This window comes from Olea europaea, chromosome 15 (genome assembly GCF_002742605.1).
Source record: "Olea europaea var. sylvestris chromosome 15, O_europaea_v1, whole genome shotgun sequence".
Taxonomy (NCBI): domain Eukaryota; kingdom Viridiplantae; phylum Streptophyta; class Magnoliopsida; order Lamiales; family Oleaceae; genus Olea; species Olea europaea.
The window spans coordinates 12,811,856-12,833,365 of record NC_036251.1 but is presented as its reverse complement, the minus strand read 5'-3'; the positions used below and the strand labels follow the sequence as shown (position 1 = coordinate 12,833,365).

At 32.2% G+C, this 21,510-nt stretch overlaps 1 protein-coding gene across 2 annotated transcripts; it reads left to right on the top strand.

Moving 5' to 3' along the window:
- Nucleotides 1–2,775: 2,775 nt before the first annotated feature.
- On the top strand, nucleotides 2,776–9,090 carry LOC111410217 (homeobox-leucine zipper protein ANTHOCYANINLESS 2-like). 2 transcript variants are annotated; one of them, XM_023040462.1, is made up of 9 exons: nucleotides 2,776–3,707; nucleotides 4,047–4,267; nucleotides 4,424–4,541; nucleotides 4,621–5,316; nucleotides 5,586–5,687; nucleotides 5,801–6,013; nucleotides 7,319–7,490; nucleotides 7,579–7,946; nucleotides 8,378–9,090. In XM_023040462.1, the coding sequence occupies exons 1-9, from the start codon at nucleotides 3,507–3,509 to the stop codon at nucleotides 8,747–8,749; spliced, it is 2,463 nt and encodes an 820-aa protein (XP_022896230.1). In that variant the 5' UTR covers nucleotides 2,776–3,506; the 3' UTR covers nucleotides 8,750–9,090. The 2 variants fall into 2 exon arrangements, with proteins under 2 accessions (XP_022896230.1, XP_022896229.1); XM_023040461.1 differs by lacking the exon at nucleotides 2,776–3,707 and having other exon boundaries at nucleotides 3,933–4,267; nucleotides 8,378–9,088.
- Nucleotides 9,091–21,510: the final 12,420 nt, after the last annotated feature.

Here is a 21,510-nt window from a genome sequence, read left to right as displayed (position 1 = left end):
TTTGAGGCCAACAAGTGCCATCAGAGTTTGAAATTTTTTATCTATCGGGCGTTAGGGTTTGTTCTTACTGAAACCCTAGTTGAGTTTTTGTAGATTAAATTTTATTTAAAGGATTTTTTCAAATGTGTTTTTTAAAATAAATAGTCTTCAAATGTTTGTTTGTTAAATCTCCCTCTTTCATCTAATTCTTATTGGATTTTTTAAAGATTGGGTGTATTTTTTTTTTTTAAAAAACACAGGTTTTGGATCTATTCAATCTTGAAAGTTTTTGAGAAAAACACTTTGATATGCTCTGGATCTGAAAAATCTTTAGTATTTACTGAATTTGTTGGTGATTTGACTCTTGACTTACCACTGAGTTGGTGTGGTGTTTTTCAACTCCTCCTAAGTGTTTGTGAGTTGGGTTGACTCATTCCGAGTTTTGTTGCTATTCTTGACTAATTGCTGAGTTGAATAGAGTCATTGTGACTCATGGAGCATTTGATCATATCCCTAGACTTGTGAACTGGTTCTAATTCTCTCACTATGATCTTTTACTGAAACCTCAAAGGTTTCAGCTTTGGTATAATCCTACATACTCTTAATTTTTGGTCAGACAAATTAGATTGTTGTTGTCTAAGTTTGATCTAGTTATTAAGGTAATTGATCCACCACTACTTTCCTTTGCCCAAGATCTCCTATGAGGATCTGTGAATTTGAGGGAGTAGTGGATGCATAGGTCATCACCCCTTAAACCTGTTAAACTGACAAATTTAATTCTTAATATTTGTCTTCATTGACCATTACACTGTTATATAATTTTTGAATTGTTTGGATTGTATAATTTGTCTTATAAATTGTGTAAATTGCACGATAAAAAGATTTTTTTTGCAACATGCTTTCTTATTCTCAAATTTGCATACTTTATAATCTTCTCATACTGATATACTTTGTGTATTGCATAATCTTGACTTTGTGAACTTATCTACTGTTATGACAATTGCACATAAATTTGAAGTAGAAATTTGAAAGGGGACTAGAGACTTTAATCTTTGAAGTCAAAAGACGAGGGCTCTATTGTTATAATAGAGGTGTGTTACTGCCCCTGATGGAACAATGGGTACTGAAATTAGTGCTTATAGGAGATAAGAACTAGATAAGATTGCTTGGAGTACAATCTTTCTATATTTGTCTGATAGTGTGATAAGAAAGATAGGGGAAACAACAACTACTGCAACCTTATTGACTAAGTTAGGATCCCTCTATCTAACCAAGACAATGCCTAATAATTGCTTTCTCCTTAGACAATTCTATAATTTTAGATTTGATACCTTTTCCACCTTAGAAGAAAAGATTGATAAATTCATTAAATTGATTCAAGATTTGGCTAATCGTGATGAGGAGTTATCTAATGATCAACAAGTTGTTGCTCTATTGAATGCTCTAGGTGATAAACATAGGGAATTTAGAAATGCTTTAGAATATGGGAGAAAGGATTTGATTGTTGATATTATTATCTCACCATTAAAAAATAGATAATTTGAACTAAAGATTGAAGTTAAGGATTCTAAATTTTGAGAAGTGCTAAACATTAAAGAGAAATTAAATCAGAATAAAAAGAAAAATCAGTGTAGCTTTAACTTCCCAAAAAGGATAAAATCTCAAACTCCCAAATTTATAAATCAAAACAAAAGTCAATTGAAATCCTAGAATCAAGTTAGGAAATGTTATTACTATGGTAAAATTGGACATCTTATAAAAGATTGCTTCAAAAAGATATTTGATATGAAAGGAAAATCAAATATTAATGGGTCTGCAGCAATAGTCTGCAATAATGAATCTAAAGTACAACAAGTTGTCCTTGTCACTTCAACAAAAAGAAGCCCAAAGGAATAGGTTCTGGATTATGGCCTTTCTTTTCATATGTGTTCTGTTAAAGAATGGTTCACTAAGTTTAATTATCTTCAATGGTGGCTAAGTGCAAATGGGTAATGATATGACTTGCAAAATACAAGGTATTGGTAAAGTTCATCTTGTGATAGAAAACAGCCATATTCTTGAGCTTCCCTTGACAAAATATGTTCTTGACCTTTAGAGGAATTTGATTTCCTTAGGAGAATTGTATAATGAACATGAGGTTAAAATCCATAAGGGATTTACTAAATTGAATCTCAATTCTAGAGAGATAATCTCTTTACCCAAGGTTAATGGTATTTACACACTTTAACCTGAACCATTAGTTGGAAATTATCAGCTGTTATTCAGTCGTCCTCTGATGATAAAAACCATGATTAAGCATAAAACACTAGGGCATAGAGACACCTAGTGAGTCATAGAGAGAAAATAGTGGGTGGGTGTCTAAGTTGTCATGCTTTGAGCAATTCGAAATTTAATGTGTTTTGATTTGATTGAATGGACTAATCTTACCAGTATGCACGTGTAAATGTATTTCTCAAGATGTGGAGGAAGGTGCCCTTTGAGTCATAGATAGAAATAAGAGTGGATGAACGTTCGGGTTACCATGATTTGAACAGCCCAAAAATTAAAATTTCGTAATTTAATTGGATAGATAAATTTTATCACGTGTCCATATAGGAACGTGAGATGGAATGCGTGGGCGAGTGGAGTAAGGTAGTAAAGAAAAATGAAAAGCCTAGGATCTGAACCGTGTCAAAGTGTCTTTTCCTTGTAGTTTTGCAATTCTGCCTTTGATTATTTACTCGGAAAAGGGGTTAAAGGGATATCACATTTTTCATTGTTTTCAAAGAAAATTTCAAGAAACAGAGTCAACCGACCTTAACCTTTTCTGTGCTTCTTTGGTCGTATGTATATGTGGGCTTCGAAGACTCCACAAAGTTTTGCGGGGATTATCTTCCATCTCTCTTATCTTTCATTCACAGTTATAATTTTGTTTCTCTCTCAACCCTTCTCTGAGCAACAACAAGCACTTTTAAACCCTTCTCTCTCTCTACTTATTCTGCTTTTTGCAAGTCAAGCATGCAGATCTTTATATAAAAGAATAATAATGAAAAACCCCTCAAAACTAGGGTTTTCTTGAAGCATTTTGGCTCACTCTCACCCTACTTCACATGGAATCCGAGAGAGGGATAGAGAAGGAAGTGCTAGCCAGCAAAAATGAAGGGTCTTCTTTTGCTTGCCTTCTTTCTCTTTCTTTCTCTCAGTAAATCTCTGTAGAGAGGCAGTTGAGACATTTTGATATAGGCATTGTGTCTCCTCTACCTCTCTATCCCCTTTTTAATTTTAATTTTTTTTTCTAGAAAATAATCACTTTTTTCTTCTTAATTTTTACTTACTGCTTCAAGTTCAGTCCATAATCCAGCAATTTTTCATCTAGTTACTATTCTTTTTTCTTTTTTATGGCATAAATTGGAGTGATTCTCTAATGAATGTATTTGTTACAAGGAAATTTTTTTTATGAAGGCAACTTTCTTATCGGTGCAGAAGGAGGGTGTTTGTATAGAAAGTGGTTGAAATAAGGAAAAAAAATTCAAAGAGGGTATTATTTCATGAATTTTGGGGGTTTTCTTGATAAAAACTCGGGCGGCGGCGGCGGTAGTGTCGGAGGTGGTGGTGGCGTAAAAATTGCTACCGATATACCCTATAGCAACGGGAACAACAACATGCCCACTGGCCCCATAGCTCAGCCGCACCTTGTATCTCAGTCGCTCTCCACCAAGCCTATGTTCAACTCACCTGGACTCTCTCTTGTAAGATATATATTATATTAACATTTTCCATCTTTTCCATTTCTATTGATTAGATGCTTTATTTCTCTAACACCCCACCCCCACACCTACATACACCAAAAAGTAAGTATCTCCATTCTATATGTGTCTTCTTTCGCATTCTTTCAATTCTTTTCCTTCAAAAAATATAAAAATAAATCTCTCTCTCTCTCTCTCTCTCTCTCTCTCTCTCTCTCTCCCCCCCCCCCCCCCTCTCTCTCTCTCTCTCTCTCTCTCTCTCTCTCTCTACATATGTACACACACACACATAGTATAATTAGTTCTTTCTGCTGATGTTTTTGTGGGCTGTTATTTTGGCAGCAAACAGGCATGGATGGGCAAGGAGAGGTGGCAAGAATGGGGGAAAATTATGAATCAAGCATTGTTGGTTGCAGAAGAAGTAGAGATGAAGAACATGAGAGCAGATCTGGTAGTGATAACATGGACGGTGCATCAGGTGATGATCAAGATGCTTCAGACAAACCTCCGAGGAAGAAAAGATACCACCGACACACACCTCAGCAGATTCAAGAACTTGAAGCGTATGCTTCTTTTCTATTTTATTTTTTTAATTTTGTTTTTATTCTTTTTTTTTTTTTCAATTTTTTGCTTATTATAAAGAAATCCCTTTTTCTCACTTTCTCAATTTATTCACAAGGATTGTTGGCTGATTTTGTGGATGCTTGAATTTGTTTTAGTCTTTTCAAGGAGTGTCCGCATCCAGATGAGAAGCAAAGATTAGAGCTTAGCAAGAGGCTTTGCTTGGAGACTAGACAAGTGAAGTTCTGGTTTCAGAATAGAAGAACTCAAATGAAGGTATAGATTCTAAGAAAAGATTAGCTTTTTGTGTTTAATTTTGGGTTTATTAAGAAATTTTTATTCTTGATTGCACCAGACACAACTCGAGCGCCACGAGAATTCGATACTTAGGCAAGAGAATGACAAGTTACGTGCTGAGAATATGTCGTTTAGGGATGCGATGAAGAATCCTATCTGCAACAACTGTGGTGGTTCTGCCATAATTGGCGAAATATCACTTGAAGAGCAACACCTAAGAATTGAGAATGCTAGGCTAAAGGATGAACTAGATCGCGTTTGTGCGCTAGCAGGAAAGTTTTTAGGCCGTCCGATTTCATTGTTAGCAGCCTCTACGATGGGAACACCAATGCCAAACTCAAGTTTGGAATTTGGATTTGGAAGCAATGGATTTGGAGACCTGAATGTTGTTCCGACTACACTGCCTTTAGGGCCTCATGATTTTTGTGTTGGAAATTCGAGTCCTTTACCGGTGATGCCTCAAACTAAGACCACAATGAATGTAACACCCATCGAGAGATCATTGGAGAGATCGATGTATTTGGAGCTTGCTTTAACAGCAATGGATGAACTCGTTAAAATGGCGCAAATTGATGAACCCCTTTGGCTAAGGAACTTAGAAATTGGAAAGGAAATACTCAACCATGAAGAATATATGAGAACTTTCACTCCTTGCATTAGCATGAAGCCCAATGGTTTTGCTACCGAAGCTTCGAGGGAGACGGGGATGGTGATCATCAACAGTTTAGCACTCGTTGAGACCTTAATGGACTCGGTGAGTGAATATTTCTTGAATTTGTTCAGTGCTTAACATTGGACTATACTATACTTTCTTTTTATTTATCTCATTAAGCATCGTCTAGTCGAGTATATCAAATATGTTGCAAAAGTTTTCGTTATTGCAATAGTTAAGTCATTCACAATTCAAGTATGATGGGACTCCTGTTAGTTGGGATGCTTTGTTAGTAATTTGTTTTCAATTCTCTTTTCTTATATGATGATGATTAAGGCAGTGACTGATTAAGGTTTGTTTAATTGTTATAGAACAAATGGCGAGAAATGTTCCCATTTATTATTGCCAGAACCTCAACTACTGATGTAATATCAAATGGCATGGGAGGGACCAGAAATGGTGCACTTCAACTTGTAAGCATTGTACAATAAAAACAAAGTTCAAAAAATCTCATTTATCGTACTCTTGAGTCCTATCCAATACTGTTCACCAAAAATACTGATATCTTTGTCCATATTTTTGTTAGATGCATGCTGAACTACAAGTACTATCGCCACTGGTCCCGGTTCGAAAAGTTGATTTTCTCCGATTTTGCAAGCAGCACGCAGAGGGCATTTGGGCAGTCGTGGATGTGTCGATTGATGCCATTAGAGAAGCTGCTGGTGCACCAACATTTCCAAATTGCAGAAGGTTTCCGTCTGGCTTTGTGGTGCAAGATATGCCCAATGGCTACTCAAAAGTAAGCATTCTTCCTCCGAATATACATTGTTTCGGTGGTCACTTAACTATTTAATGTCCAACAAACTTAGTTTTCTTCACATTTATTGAGTCTCTTATAGTTGTTGTCCATTGCCCTTTTGTGTTAATGGGTTTGGTGATACAACTGTATCTTTGGATCTTTGTTGGAGGCATTGTATTCACCAATATACCTAATTACCATTGTTATAAAATCTGTAGAATACTACCTGGCTAGGTCAACCCAGCCACTTTGTTTAACCTTTTGATGTCAAGTGTCGGAATTTCATTGGACTTTGCACAAGAAAACAGATCTAAAACAGCCAATTAAAATCTGCCGCATCAGCACATGGCAACTTCCCGTGTACAAACGGCTTTATACTTGTTTTTCTTGGTTCAACGTTCGAGCCTCGTTTAAAATACTTGCTATGCTATCATTTTCATTCTCTTTTATGTTTTCTCCGGTATAGTCCGACTTATCAAGTCCAAACTTTTGGCGCTAATACGCTTGACTCGAAGTTTTAAAATCTTGTACACTTTATTTTAATATTGCATGCTGCAAAACATATTTTAACAAAATTTTCAAAATCGAGGTTGCTCAATATCTGTATAGAATCTTAGACATTATTATAATCGATTTTAACCCTATTAATTAAATCATTAGAAGCCACTATTAGTTCCATTTTTGCTCCTTGGGACACATTAATTTTCCATATGATTTAGAAATTAATGCTGGGAATCTTCAACAACATTGGTAAAATAAAACTGAGTATTTGATGTTTCTATACCAATCTATGATACTGCCATCACCCCACCCCACCCCAACTCACCTCACCTCACATTGTCTGTATTATCTGGTTCCAGCCACATGATGTGCTAATTTTTCTACTTATGCAAGACCGTGTAGTCAAACCTTTAGACTGGCTGGGCTATATTTCTATTTTCATGTGGGCATCTAGGGCATTCTGAGCAGATTCCTAATACAGAAGGATTTTGATAGATACAATGACAGAAGTGTAGGTAGAGTAGGTTATTGGATGTGAAAGCTTATCATATTTTAAACAGTTCAATGATAAAATATCATAGGGTATTATGTCAAAGTTTTTGTCGACCTATTTGACATTGTAGTATTATTGATTACAAATTACTATGTCTCACCTACCCACCTCGTGCCTCTAAATCTTGCAGAATTTTGTGTAACTGTTGACCCGGTGAAAAGAAAAAGGAATAGATATTTGAAGCCCATTGATTGTTTTTAAATACATTTTTTGTTATATTGTTCTTAATTATATTACTCGTCAATGAGCAGGTTACATGGGTAGAACATGCTGAATATGATGAGAGTGTGGTTCATCGGCTCTATCGGCCTTTGATTAGTGCCGGCATGGGATTTGGAGCGCAGAGGTGGGTTTCGACCCTTCAACAACAATGTGAATGTCTTGCCATTCTTATGTCCACCGTTACGAGCCGAGATCATATGGGTAAAGAAACCAGTTTCAGTCATATCATGTGAATTACAAACCCTTAAAATTCTTGTGAATTGAAATTAATTTTCTACTTCACATGCAGCAATAACTCCAAGTGGGAGGAGAAGCATGTTGAAGCTTGCACATCGGATGACTGACAACTTCTGTGCCGGTGTTTGCCCATCCACAGTTCATGAATGGAACAGTTTCTCCACCGGAAATGTTGATGAAGATGTCCGGGTCATGACCCGGAAAAGCGTAGACGACCCAGGTGAGCCACCGGGTATTGTTCTGAGTGCCTCTACTTCCGTTTGGCTACCCGTTTCCCCTCAGAGACTGTTTGATTTTCTCCGCAATGAACGTCTTCGGAGTGAGTGGGACATATTATCGAATGGTGGCCCCATGCAAGAAATGGCACACATTGCCAAAGGCCAAGACCATGGCAATTGTGTTTCCCTCCTCCGTGCTAGTGTAAGTGCTCTCGACCCTCTATCTTTTTTGAGTCGATATTTCAACTAGTTTTCTAAAAATTGTAAAAAATGGCTACATGAAGCATGTGCCCATAATCTTTAGGTGATTCAGTTTCATGAGTATCCAGAAAAAGGGTAAAATGATTATAAAGGACAAAACTGGGATTTTGGAAGTATCTACACAGGACGATCCATTCGAGATCCAATGAACTGTCCCAACTTTTTTAATTCTATATAAAAAGTCAAAACACATGACACACATCAACTTTATGGGTCAGCCCAGTGGGGCCCGTGATGTCACTTTTCCCGATGAAAATGGTTGACTCAGTTACGCTGTAACGAATCTGACGTCTGATATCTGATTTTTTTTACAGTAGTGGCAATTTGGTGAAAATTTGATGAAATGCTGAGGTGGTTTTTGTCATTTTGTAGGCCATGAATGCAAGCCAGAGGAGCATGCTGATACTCCAGGAGACGTGCATAGGCCCGGCTGGGTCACTCGTTGTTTACGCGCCGGTCGACATTCCGGCAATGCAAGTGGTGATGAACGGTGGGGATTCGGCTTACGTGGCGTTGTTGCCGTCCGGATTTGCTATCATGCCGGCTGGGCCGGGTTCTCGTGGACCGACGATGGATGGTGGTCCAGGCAATAGGACAAGTGGGTCGTTGTTGACCGTGGCGTTTCAAATTTTGGTCAATAGCCTGCCCGCGGCCAAGCTCACGGTGGAGTCAGTGGAGACGGTTAAGAATCTTATCTCATGCACTGTGCAGAAAATCAAGTGTGCCCTTAATTGTGAAAGTTGATTAAAAAAAATAAAAATCAGCTAAATATGTATTGTGTGTTCGTGTCTGCGTCCGTTACTGTATAGCTAAACATGTGGGTGGAGGAATGAATTTTCTTGAGATGTAGGACTCGCAATTTAGGGGACGAGTCAAGAACGAACCGCACTTAAAACAACCCTTACGAGATGGTGGCATCGCCTCTGTGTTAGCCATGCGATGGTGGTGTCGATTGTAAGGGTGGTGGTTCGGGTATTGACTCATGTGCACCCTTGAGTTGATTCGAGTGGGTAAACAATCATTCGCATGTATGGTTCTGGACTCGATTTAACTTAATTAGATTTTGAAATTAATTTGTTTGCATATTTCCTTTGACATGGTGAATTTCATTTTTCTAGTAATTAATGGTATTTGTCAAATATTTAATGTGACTTACAATTTAATAAAAAATTCGTCAGATATAAATTGATCTCTAGTTTGATGGTTATTAAAATTCAGATTTTAAATTAAGTTAAAGTTAACAATTTATTTTAATCACATGAGATAGACAACTTTAAAAATGTATATTTTATTAATTTTTATTAAAATTTTGATTTTAACCTAGCCAAAGGCTTAATTTTTTACTTAAAAGTTAAAAAATTTATTTTGAAGGTTAATATGAAAATTGCCATTTGCTAAACGTTTCGATGAAGCAATTTTTCTTATCTAAGAATTTACAACTTATTTACTAGTATTGTAAATAGCGTAAAACATGATTAAATGTGTACGCTAAATTTCAAACTTTACGAGTCTAGGCTCCTAGGTGTAAAAAGCGTTCTTATTTTTAAAATTATTTTAAATTTTTAATCATTCTAAAAATTATTTTGTAATTAAAATAATATTTATCAAAAATCTAAAATTATAAATTACTATATTTATGTAATAATTTTTGCAATAGTCAATATGATTTGCAAATTTTCGAAATACAAAAGTTAGACTATTTTATTTCAACTTTCAACTAGACAACTCTTACTTGAAATTTTCTAATGTATTTTCATTTTATACTTTTATATAGAGAGTTTTTTAAAAACTTGAAGCTATGATCAAATACAAGGCTTTTAAAAAATAATTATAATAAAGCTCCACTAGACGCTCATTACCAAAGTATGACGTTTTGCCCAAACCTTAAAAAACTACTTTTTCTCCCTCTTCTCTCAACTTATTATTTTTTCATCGAAATTGTATTTCTCTTAACTAGATGCTCATTGCCAAAGTATGACGTTTGGCTTTGCCTTTGAGCAGGGTGACACGGGGGACGGGATGGCAACAACTCACACAACATAGAAATTTTGATACATAAAAGATACATTTACATTTTGTCTCATCAAAATTTTTCGCCTCCTCTCCGAACTGAAGATCCTGGATGTATTGGTGGAATATAAATTCAAATTCAATCTTTATTATAATTTTGAAAAATAGAGAATTTTTAGACTTTAGATAAACTCTTTATACCAAAGATGTAAGATCACTAGAGAACCACTGGAGATGCTGTAGCCATCGGAGTAGCTATAGATGGTTGTGTGATGTTTGTTTACACACGTACAATGCTTTAAAGTGGAATTGGGAGATAAGAATAACAAGGGCGTGGGGGGCTGCTGAAATGCATTAAATGAAGGTGCAGAAAATGTTTGTTCAAATGCGGGTAAGTTGATAATGTTGGAACTGAAAAATATTAATATTTTAAAATAATTATTAATTTATTGATAAATAAATAATTTCATTTTCTTCATTTATCGATAAACGAATAGTATTAATTTATAAAATATTTTATATTTTTATGATTTGTTATATGTTTTACCATAATACATGTAAGAAATTTAAAAATAAAAAATATATATTAAATATGGTGAAATTCAAAATTTAATATGTAAGTACACAAAAAGGCATGCGCATATATGCATTAAAGAGAAAAAAATGAATGTACGTTCATTGACTTCAAACTTTAATATCTTGAAAAATTAATCGTTCAAATTATTTCATATACACATGTAACATAATTTCTCTAGTCATTAGTTTTAACTTTAGGCCCCAATCATACATTTTTCTACCATGACATCTCATTTGAATGTAAATAAAAAATATATATTAAATATGGTGAAATTCAAAATTTAATATGTAAGTACACAAAAAGGCATGCGCATATATGCATTAAAGAGAAAAAAATGAATGTACATTCATTGACTTCAAACTTTAATATCTTGAAAAATTAATCGTTCAAATTATTTCATGTACACATGTAACATAATTTCTCTAGTCATTAGTTTTAACTTTAGGCCCCAATCATACATTTTTCTACCATGACATCTCATTTGAATTTTTTTACTTAAAAGTTAAAAAATTTATTTTGAAGGTTAATATGAAAATTGCCATTTGCTAAACGTTTCGATGAAGCAATTTTTCTTATCTAAGAATTTACAACTTATTTACTAGTATTGTAAATAGCGTAAAACATGATTAAATGTGTACGCTAAATTTCAAACTTTACGAATCTAGGCTCCTAGGTGTAAAAAGCGTTCTTATTTTTAAAATTATTTTAAATTTTTAATCATTCTAAAAATTATTTTGTAATTAAAATAATATTTATCAAAAATCTAAAATTATAAATTACTATATTTATGTAATAATTTTTGCAATAGTCAATATGATTTGCAAATTTTCGAAATACAAAAGTTAGACTATTTTACTTCAACTTTCAACTAGACAACTCTTACTTGAAATTTTCTAATGTATTTTCATTTTATACTTTTATATAGAGAGTTTTTTAAAAACTTGAAGCTATGATCAAATACAAGGCTTTTAAAAAATAATTATAATAAAGCTCCACTAGACGCTCATTACCAAAGTATGACGTTTTGCCCAAACCTTAAAAAACTACTTTTTCTCCCTCTTCTCTCAACTTATTATTTTTTCATCGAAATTGTATTTCTCTTAACTAGATGCTCATTGCCAAAGTATGACGTTTGGCTTTGCCTTTGAGCAGGGTGACACGGGGGACGGGATGGCAACAACTCACACAACATAGAAATTTTGATACATAAAAGATACATTTACATTTTGTCTCATCAAAATTTTTCGCCTCCTCTCCGAACTGAAGATCCTGGATGTATTGGTGGAATATAAATTCAAATTCAATCTTTATTATAATTTTGAAAAATAGAGAATTTTTAGACTTTAGATAAACTCTTTATACCAAAGATGTAAGATTACTAGAGAACCACTGGAGATGCTGTAGCCATCGGAGTAGCTATAGATGGTTGTGTGATGTTTGTTTACACACGTACAATGCTTTAAAGTGGAATAGGGAGATAAGAATAACAAGGGCGTGGGGGGCTGCTGAAATGCATTAAATGAAGGTGCAGAAAATGTTTGTTCAAATGCGGGTAAGTTGATAATGTTGGAACTGAAAAATATTAATATGTTAAAATAATTATTAATTTATTGATAAATAAATAATTTCATTTTCTTCATTTATCGATAAACGAATAGTATTACTTTATAAAATATTTTATATTTTTATGATTTGTTATATGTTTTACCATAATACATGTAAGAAATTTAAAAATAAAAAATATATATTAAATATGGTGAAATTCAAAATTTAATATGTAAGTACACAAAAAGGCATGCGCATATATGCATTAAAGAGAAAAAAATGAATGTACGTTCATTGACTTCAAACTTTAATATCTTGAAAAATTAATCGTTCAAATTATTTCATGTACACATGTAACATAATTTCTCTAGTCATTAGTTTTAACTTTAGGCCCCAATCATACATTTTTCTACCATGACATCTCATTTGAATGTAGTTATAATAATAATAATAATAATAATAATAATAATAATAATAAAACTACAATTAAGCAGTTATTATTTTATTTCGGTCTTAAAAAATCTCAAAAAATTATTATCTTATGTATTTAATGAGATTATTAATTTAATATAATTGTCTAAATCAATCGAAAAGTTTTATTATTTAAATGAGATTATTAATTTATCGAACATATGCATTTTCATTTTTTTATCCCTCCTAGCATTTCCAATCTCAAAATGTTTACATGATAAAAATAAATTGATGAAAGAATCTGTTCTTTTCGTTTTTAAAATTATCTACACTCTTTATTTACATTCTCTCTTATACATGAGTCCACAATAGTGCAATTCAAACCTCTATGGCAGACTCTCTCCTCTCCATCCCCATTTTACTTGTTGCATGTACAATAAAGAACACTGTCATTGCAGATGCTCTCACACCTCAAAACTTACTCAAGTTTTGATTTAGGATAATCTAGAATTTAGTTATGCCCTCCCCATTTGATAGTCCATTTGATGTTCTCGTCTATTCATTGATAAGTATTAAATATTTTCTTATATTGCGGAATGAAGATGATATCGGATTAATTCAATAAAAATTTGCCACAGAGAGAGAGAGATTATAGTTATAATATGAAGTAATTGATCATAAGAACGCATGAATAAAATAATTTGCAGATAATGAAGATTTCATTATAATATGGAGAGAAAGTACAAAAAATTTTGTGTTTACAATATTTCTAATTTCTTCTAAATCATACTGAATAGCCAACTATGTATAGTAAATAAATAGAGGGCGTCCAAAACCCTAATGGTAGAGTTGTTGTTAAAGTAGAATTCATGAAACAGATTCCAAAACGGAGTAGAGGAGGAAAAATCAATCAAGAAGTGAAACAGACAAGTGCCACCAATGTGGCGCTGCGGCCCTTGGCATTGCACGGTGTTGCCATAGGCCAAGTGTGCGCTACGTCAAGTGAAAATCTCCTTGGCACTGTAGCACCGCAACGTTGGCACAGCGGTGCCTACTCTTAGGGTCCTTTACTACAAAATCGTGATTTACTTCATCTTCATGTCCTCTTCGAGTCAAACATAAATTTCAATTCCCGATTGGGCTTCAAAGTAGAACTTTAAATAGAATTTGTCAAGTAAACTTAAATAGAATTCTTCTTAATGTGCACTTCAATTAGAACTCACAATTATTTTCAACAAAGAATTTGTGTCACACCAAATTCTAGCAAGATCCATCTTGACACAAATTTCACCGCAATGAACAAAACTTCAAAGAACTCTCCACTTGGAAACAAATTTTACTACAATGAATTTGGGATAAGGCCATTTTATGAGGTCAATATTAGAACATATTTGATTTTACTCGAGAGAGATAGTTGAATAAATTGGATCATCGATTATCAAGAATACACAAATTACACTATATTACATAGGTCGAGAAATTAAAGTATAATAACAATAGGTGGATTCGAAATTCCAACACTTCATTCACATGTATAGTTCATTAAATTCTTAGAAAATAAATAGGATAATTTAGAAATAAAAAATCAAACCTTTTGTGTTATGGTTTTATTCAAATTTGATAACAAACTAATACGATTCAATTTAAGATTTATCTCTCATGGGATGATACTTTTTACTCAAACATCTATTACTTGTCAACAATTTCATATGTTTGCATGATTTCACCGAACACACGACATTATTATAAGTAAAAGAAAGACGCAATTGTGTTAATATTTATTTAAAAGAATGATTAGAAAAAGTTTTAACATTTCTTAGCACATTTGGCCACGATGGAAAAAAGATTAATTGTTTTTGTCTATTTTACTCTCTGAAAAATTAGACATGTGCTAATCGCATGCATATTTAAATATGATCTGGACGAACTAACTTTAGGAATTGACTCTCTCACAAAAGTAAAGGTGGAGAATGTGATTGCACGAATTAAAAATTAAGGATCCATAAATTTGGATAAAAAGGTGTCCTAACTCCACTTCAATTTTTCCTTAATTGTACTTAAATAATTCCATATCTAAAGGGTGGCAAGATACATAGGCAATTTATGTGCACTCTAGTGGATAAACACAATTAAATAAAAATAATCACCTACCAATTAAGTTATACAAGAGTCAAAAAACACAATAATATCTATATTCAAGGGAAGAATTTTAAAAAGGTTTTAATTATAAATAAATGGGATTAATAGCAAAAAATTTCCTAAAAATATTTTCATGTCCGATATGCCTCCTACCCATTGAAAATTACAGAAAACCCCTATGTTTGAAACCTTTTATGCAAAAAATCTCCTACCGTCAAGTTCCGTCAAATTTGCCATTAGAAATAAATAAAAATGCCAAAAATTGAAAGAAATAATTGTAATTTCAGCCCCCAAAACTTTTTTTTACAAATTAAATCCAACATTTTATATGTGTCAACTACAATCCTAAATCTTTAAAACTTTATTCTCCACCTCTCCCCACCCCACTTCTTCTTTCCAAAAAAAAAAAGAAAAGAAAAAGAAAAAGAAAAAATAATATATATATGAAAAAAAGTTGTCTCTTTCGGTACCACCATCGGCACAATCATCAGCCGGCCACAGCCATCCAGATTCTACTTCAGACATAAATTCACAATTCACATCTTAATGTTAAGATTTTTCTGTTCGAAAACTTGTACCATTAGTAGTGAAAGAGATTGATTTTTAGGATTTTTAACGTCTGGTAATTGAAATGGAGAGGTTGGGATCGGATGGGGTGTTTGTAGGGTTGGAGACAAGCGTAAAGCGGAAGCTGTCATAGAGATCGATCTGCCGTTCAAGGAAAACCTGGCAATCACCGATGACCGGAGGAGAGTTCTTAGCAAAGTGGTCCTTGACGTTGCCGTCCTCCGCACCACTGCATGCCGCGCCTTTGAGACCAAGCCCGTTGGTGCCTCCTATGCCGTAGGCTTCGTGATGAGCTCCGTGGCATCATCCTTACCAACTGGGGATGGGGTTTTGAAGAGAGAACCTTTTTTTGTTATTTTTTGGTTTTTTATTTTTTCGATATTTGTTCTGGTTATTTGGTTATTTATTTACATGTTTGTCCTCCTTCAACAAAATAAAAGCTTGTTTGTCTCTCATTTTGTAAGAAAATATAGAGTTTTGAATAGTAGTTTTTAGAGAATGTTTTTAAAATTTCAACCACACATTCTCCAAAAACTACTATTCAAAACTCTATATTTTCTCCAAAAATGAGAGACAAACAAGCTCTTAATGTGGTCATTTTAAAGTTATCATTTTACCCATTTTAATTTTAATTTGGGCGGAGTCTCAATTGAATTTCTTGAGAAGAGGGTGAAGTGGTTTGGGATGCGGTGGGGTGGGGTGGATGGAAAATAAAGGTTTAAAAATTTGAGATTGTATATGAAATGTGTAAAAAATTTGGATTTAATTTGTAAAAAAATAAAAAAATTTGGGTACTGAAATTGCGATTATTCCTTTAAATTTTGACATTTTTTTTTTCCTATTTTTAATGACAAACCCAACAGATCTTGACTGATTGGAATTCTTTCACATTAAAGATTTCAAACATGGAGTTTTTTGCGATTTTCAATACGAAGGGGTATATCGCACATGAAAGCGTTTATAGGAGTTTTCTGCTATTAATCCAAATAAATATTAGTACTTATGGATAAATAAATGGTTACAAATGAATTTTGAGTATATTTATAAATGAGTAAATGAGCAAATTAATGGTGGGATAAGATGTCATGGAATTGCACTCTTAAGAACTCTGTTCAGACTTTTTTTGCCAATAATTATATAATAGTGATTTTTTTTTATTTTTTTCCCCCTTTAGAATGTCAATAGCTATTTTATTGGGAACCAAAATTTCATATTTATCGATTACAATTAAGGCTGCAAGAGTTCAATGATCATTCATAAATATTGGTTTATTTATAACACTCTCCTTTAAATTATTATTTATATGACAACCCTCATTAAAAACGTCGTTTGACAAAAATTCAATGAGACAAGAAAATACCAAATATATGAAAAAATGATTATAAATAATTTGGAATTATAGAATGATGCCTTGTTAAAACCTTGTCAAGAAAATTCAATGGAACAAAACTTGATCGAAGAAAAAAAGTACAACTACTCCCCTAATTTCAATAAATGAAACTTCTCTTATCAAGGTGTCTTTGTGTTGTATGTCAACATTTTCAATATTCCAATTTTGTTTAAGCATGTTTCGTGTTATCTTGTTATAACCTTCAAGCAATATCGTCTCCATATATGATATTTATCAATCTTTGTTCGTCTTTAGTCAACTTGATAATCTGTTGAGAAATAGATTGTGTTGTTGCTCTCTTTGAGAGTCTCACAAAAATTTATAATATATAAGAATATTATTTGGATGGTAAATACTTTGTAGATTATAGACATTATTACACAAAGAATATATCTCATTTGAACCTTATTAGGAAAATCTTGTAGAAAAAATCTTAATGAATGAAAAAGATTACATTATTCGTTTGAGTATGCTACAAGAGTTATTTCATTAAAAATTTTGTTAGGAAAATAAAATGGAACAAATGATCAATGGAAAAAGAGTACAACGCATATTTACTCCCCATCGTGAAACTATCACTTGAATTATATGCTTCATACATTATAAATCTTTTAAGGATAATATTAATAGTTATGTCATATGAGTTGGCTATAACCGTATTTCAAATTTCATGATTGTCCAAATAACAAAATATGGACTTGTGACTGCATTTATCACGATCTTTGTGAAATTCAATATGATGGGATTCATGAATTATATATTACAACTTTATTTTTCTCATTTCCTTTTTATGAGTATGTACCTTTAATTTTTTGATTGTAGGTACAGAAAACTTCAGATTTCTCTAGTAAATGTAATTTTACTATGATTGTATCCTTTTATTTGACTAATTCTTTCTTCGATCAATATGTTTCAATGAATTTCTTTCAATATCTTCGTTATTTATAATATGAAGCAGTACATTATGTTTAAAATACTATCGATGACTTTTTCTTTTTTATTCTATTTCTTTCTTATAATGACATAACTTATTAAAATATCTCAACTTTAAATTGTTCAAATACTTGAACTTATTATGGTGTTTTATGTTTCAATGAATTTCTTTCAATATCTTCTTTATTTATAATATAAGTGGTACATTATGCCCAAAAAAACTATCGACGACTTTTTCTTTTTAATTCTATTTCTTTCTTATAATGACATAACTTATTAAGATATCTCAACTTTCAATTGTTCAAATACTTGAACTTATTATGGTGTTTAATAATTAGTTATGATGTCACATGTTCTCCAAGAGTATACAACTTTTGGGACTATATCTCTTATTTGCTCCATTTTTTTATTTTTATTTTTTAGAATTTAGTCTTAGAATTAAATGTATTCATGTTTCAGGGGTGGCATAAATATATCAAATTTAATGTTAATGAATTGTCCATTTAGGACGTCAATTTGAGAGCATTTAATGTTGGTGTATAAATATTGTTGATCTCTTTGATTAGAAAATACATTGAATCTTTCAGATTTCTGGTTTGAATTGTCTTTTGCGAAAATCTATATAATATAATGTTGCAATATATATATATAATTTTTCAATTTGTTAATTCATCTCCTAATGATGAGAAACTTTTTCTATCAAACTGATAATTAGTAAAACGCATTATAAAATATCACCCTTTCGTGCTTGAGATAATATATAAGGGTTTAAACTAAACATTTATTCTCAACATTTTAAATTCTCCTCAGCACATTATGGTAGATCAATTGTACATATATTGTACTATCAAAATAATTAAATGGAAAAATTAGGCTCTAAATATAGCAAAAAGAATTTTTATGTTTGCATCATGACTTTGTTCTCAATATTAATAGTTTAAAATTTAATTGGAAGCATTTAACAAATAATAATATTAAACCATTTGTCGACACCCCAACTAAAGTTTATTAAAAGATTGAGATTTGGTTTACTATCATTAACAAGATATAACATCTTGATTGTACAATTCAAAAATTTATTATCGTAATTTAAAATTTGAACATCAATTTTGCAATTTTCAAATTGCGAACACCAGACAGTCATCTAGTAGATGTATCATATTTATGAGATACAAATATTATATAGATGATCAACATGGTGAGTGGTGGGGCCCATAATCAACATAATAAATTTTCAAAAATACAGGAAATTAATCCCTACTTTGCTAGTGATAGTCAATGATCAATTTATAATTTAAAAAACAACAAGTAATGTGAATTTATTGGATTAAAGAATCTTTTGGTTCTTCCTTGAAGGTCCATTTGAGGCCTTAATTTGACATTATTATTAATCCAGTGATGATCCAACTAATTGTATCAAATAATAATACATTCAGTATTTGACTTTCTGATTTAATACAGTATTTATTTCTATTGTATCAATATCAATGTAGTATCAATCATGATACACGTTTTAAAAAATTAGTATGTTTTTCTTTAATTTATTAAAGTATAAAATAATAAAATTTTATTCTCTCACATAATGTAGTATTGATTCTTTCGGAGTATCGAAACAGTATTCTACTGAAATATTGACTTAAATAATTTTTTTGCTTATTTAGAAGTAATTTAATTAAAATTGTAAATCTTCAAGATCAATACAACATTTACAAAGAAATGTATAAATTTGTGTTTTTTCAAGAATAACCCCAAAATGTTTTCAAGAATATTTATGCTCTTTCACATTTTATAATATAATATTCCTAATAAAGTATGATATGCATAAATTTAAGGTTCTTCAGAAACAACAAAATATTTTTAAAAGTTAACACGATACTCCTCTGAAATATCATTTTAATATAGAATCACGTTTTCCCAAAAACTATGACATAATATTCGTTAGAATACGAAAAATGCTATTTGTACATATGGGTGTACACTCCTCTCAAAAGAGGGGGACCCACATCCATAAAAAATGCATGGGCCCCCTCACATACACTGGAATGTATATATAGCAAAACTCTTAGAATATTGATAAATACTTTATTATGATTGTTTACCAGCAATAGAACAACATTCTTCTTCTAAAATATTGATACATTTAAATTAATAATAATGTTCTTCAAGAATATTAATATTATTCTCCCAAGACTAAAAAGTATCATTCAAGTATCTAAACAACCACTTTAACATACTCTTCAATATTTGGAACCAAGATTAGACATGTACCTATTCATCATACTAATAATGAAAAACAAATCTAGCCTAGTTTAGACCATAAGCTACTTAACGGAGCCAATGACATTAGAGCAAGGAATTTCACTCATAATATCTTCTTTCTTATCATTAGTAGGTGATTGTTCTTTTCACAAAATAAAATGGTTTCTAAGAAGCACAGAAGCATGTTTGCAATCAATCATGCTAATTTTTTTTCAAAATTTTAAGCACATAAGGAGGTTGATGCAAAAACAAGCAAGATTTTAGACATATCCATGTTAATCTCCATAGCAAGGATTCTCCTAATATATCGTAGGTCTTTCATTGCTAAATTCTTTATTTAACTCACTCTTAACCTTTTTACGACTTTCATTTTAGGTCCAATTAATAACATGACATCTACATACAGTAACAAATACACACACTCTTTATTAATGACGTGGTAATGATAATATAAGCAATAGTCAAACTCACTCCTCTTAATATCAATAGAAAAAACATAAGAATTAAAACTTTTATGCCACTAACGCGGAGAATGTTCTATCCGATAAAGAGATTTCTTTAAAAACACACATGATCAGGTTTATCTTTACTTTCAAAACCTTTATGTTGATTTATAAAAATCTTTTCATCAAGGTCACCATGCAAAAATACTATTTTAACATCATATTGTTCAAGTTCTCAGTCATAGCTGTCTACAAACACAAGCATGATCCTAATAGTGGTATACTTGACAATGGATGAAAAGATTTCATAATAATCTACTCTTTCCCTTTTGTATGTAAACTTTGGTTACTAACTTAGCTTTATATTTTACAGGCTCACTCTTAGTGGTTCCCTCCTTTATCTTATGAACCCATTTGCATCCAACTATGGATTTATTCTTAGGTCTATGAACTAAATCCGTAGTTTGATTCTTAGCAAGAGCACTCATCTTTTCTCTCATGACACTCTATCATTCCTCACATCATTCACTCATCATAGCCTCCTCATAACTATTCAATTCCTTATAAACTAGTTCTTGATAACTAGTTTAGGCTATTGTAAAACTAGGGAACTTTAAAGGTTGTCCATCACTCTAATGAGAGAAATTAGCACAGCTTAAGGTTCCAAGTATAGAATAATCAGCACATTTACCGTATCATTTTTCATATAGCGTATCACCATTTAAAGATGCAGAAAGAGTCGTAGTATTTAGATAGCATGCAGTCATAACTTCACCCCAAAAAAATTGAGGCACATCAAAACTCAGCATCATACATTTAACTTTATCAAGTAAGGTAAGATTCATCCTTTCAGCAACCCCGTTTTACTAGAAAGCATAAGGTGCAGTTCTATGTCTAGTTATGCCAAATTCATTACACAAACTATCATAGTCAGCATTACAAAACTCGAGATCATTATCAATATGCAAATATTTTACCTTTTTATCTGTCTGGTGTTCCACTTTAACTTTCCAAATTTTAAAATTAAAAAAAGTTCCAGATTCTTTTTTTTTATGGTCGTGGGTGTTCGGGCCAACTTACGCATACCTTGACTAATCTCATGAGGCCCTGAAGTTTACAGCTAGATACTCACCTCAGTGGTCTTGAAGGGACTCAAACGGATGACCATTGGGCAGCAAACCCAAGGTTTGACTATTGAGTTATCCCTCAGGATTAATATTTCAGATTCATT

Coding starts and splice junctions, on each gene's coding strand:
- LOC111410217 (XM_023040462.1), top strand. CDS start 3,507: ATGAATTTTGGGGGTTTTCTTGATAAAAACTCGGGCGGCGGCGGCGGT. Junction 4,268..4,423: donor CAGATTCAAGAACTTGAAGC/GTATGCTTCTTT, acceptor AATTTGTTTTAG/TCTTTTCAAGGAGTGTCCGC. Junction 5,688..5,800: donor GAAATGGTGCACTTCAACTT/GTAAGCATTGTA, acceptor TATTTTTGTTAG/ATGCATGCTGAACTACAAGT.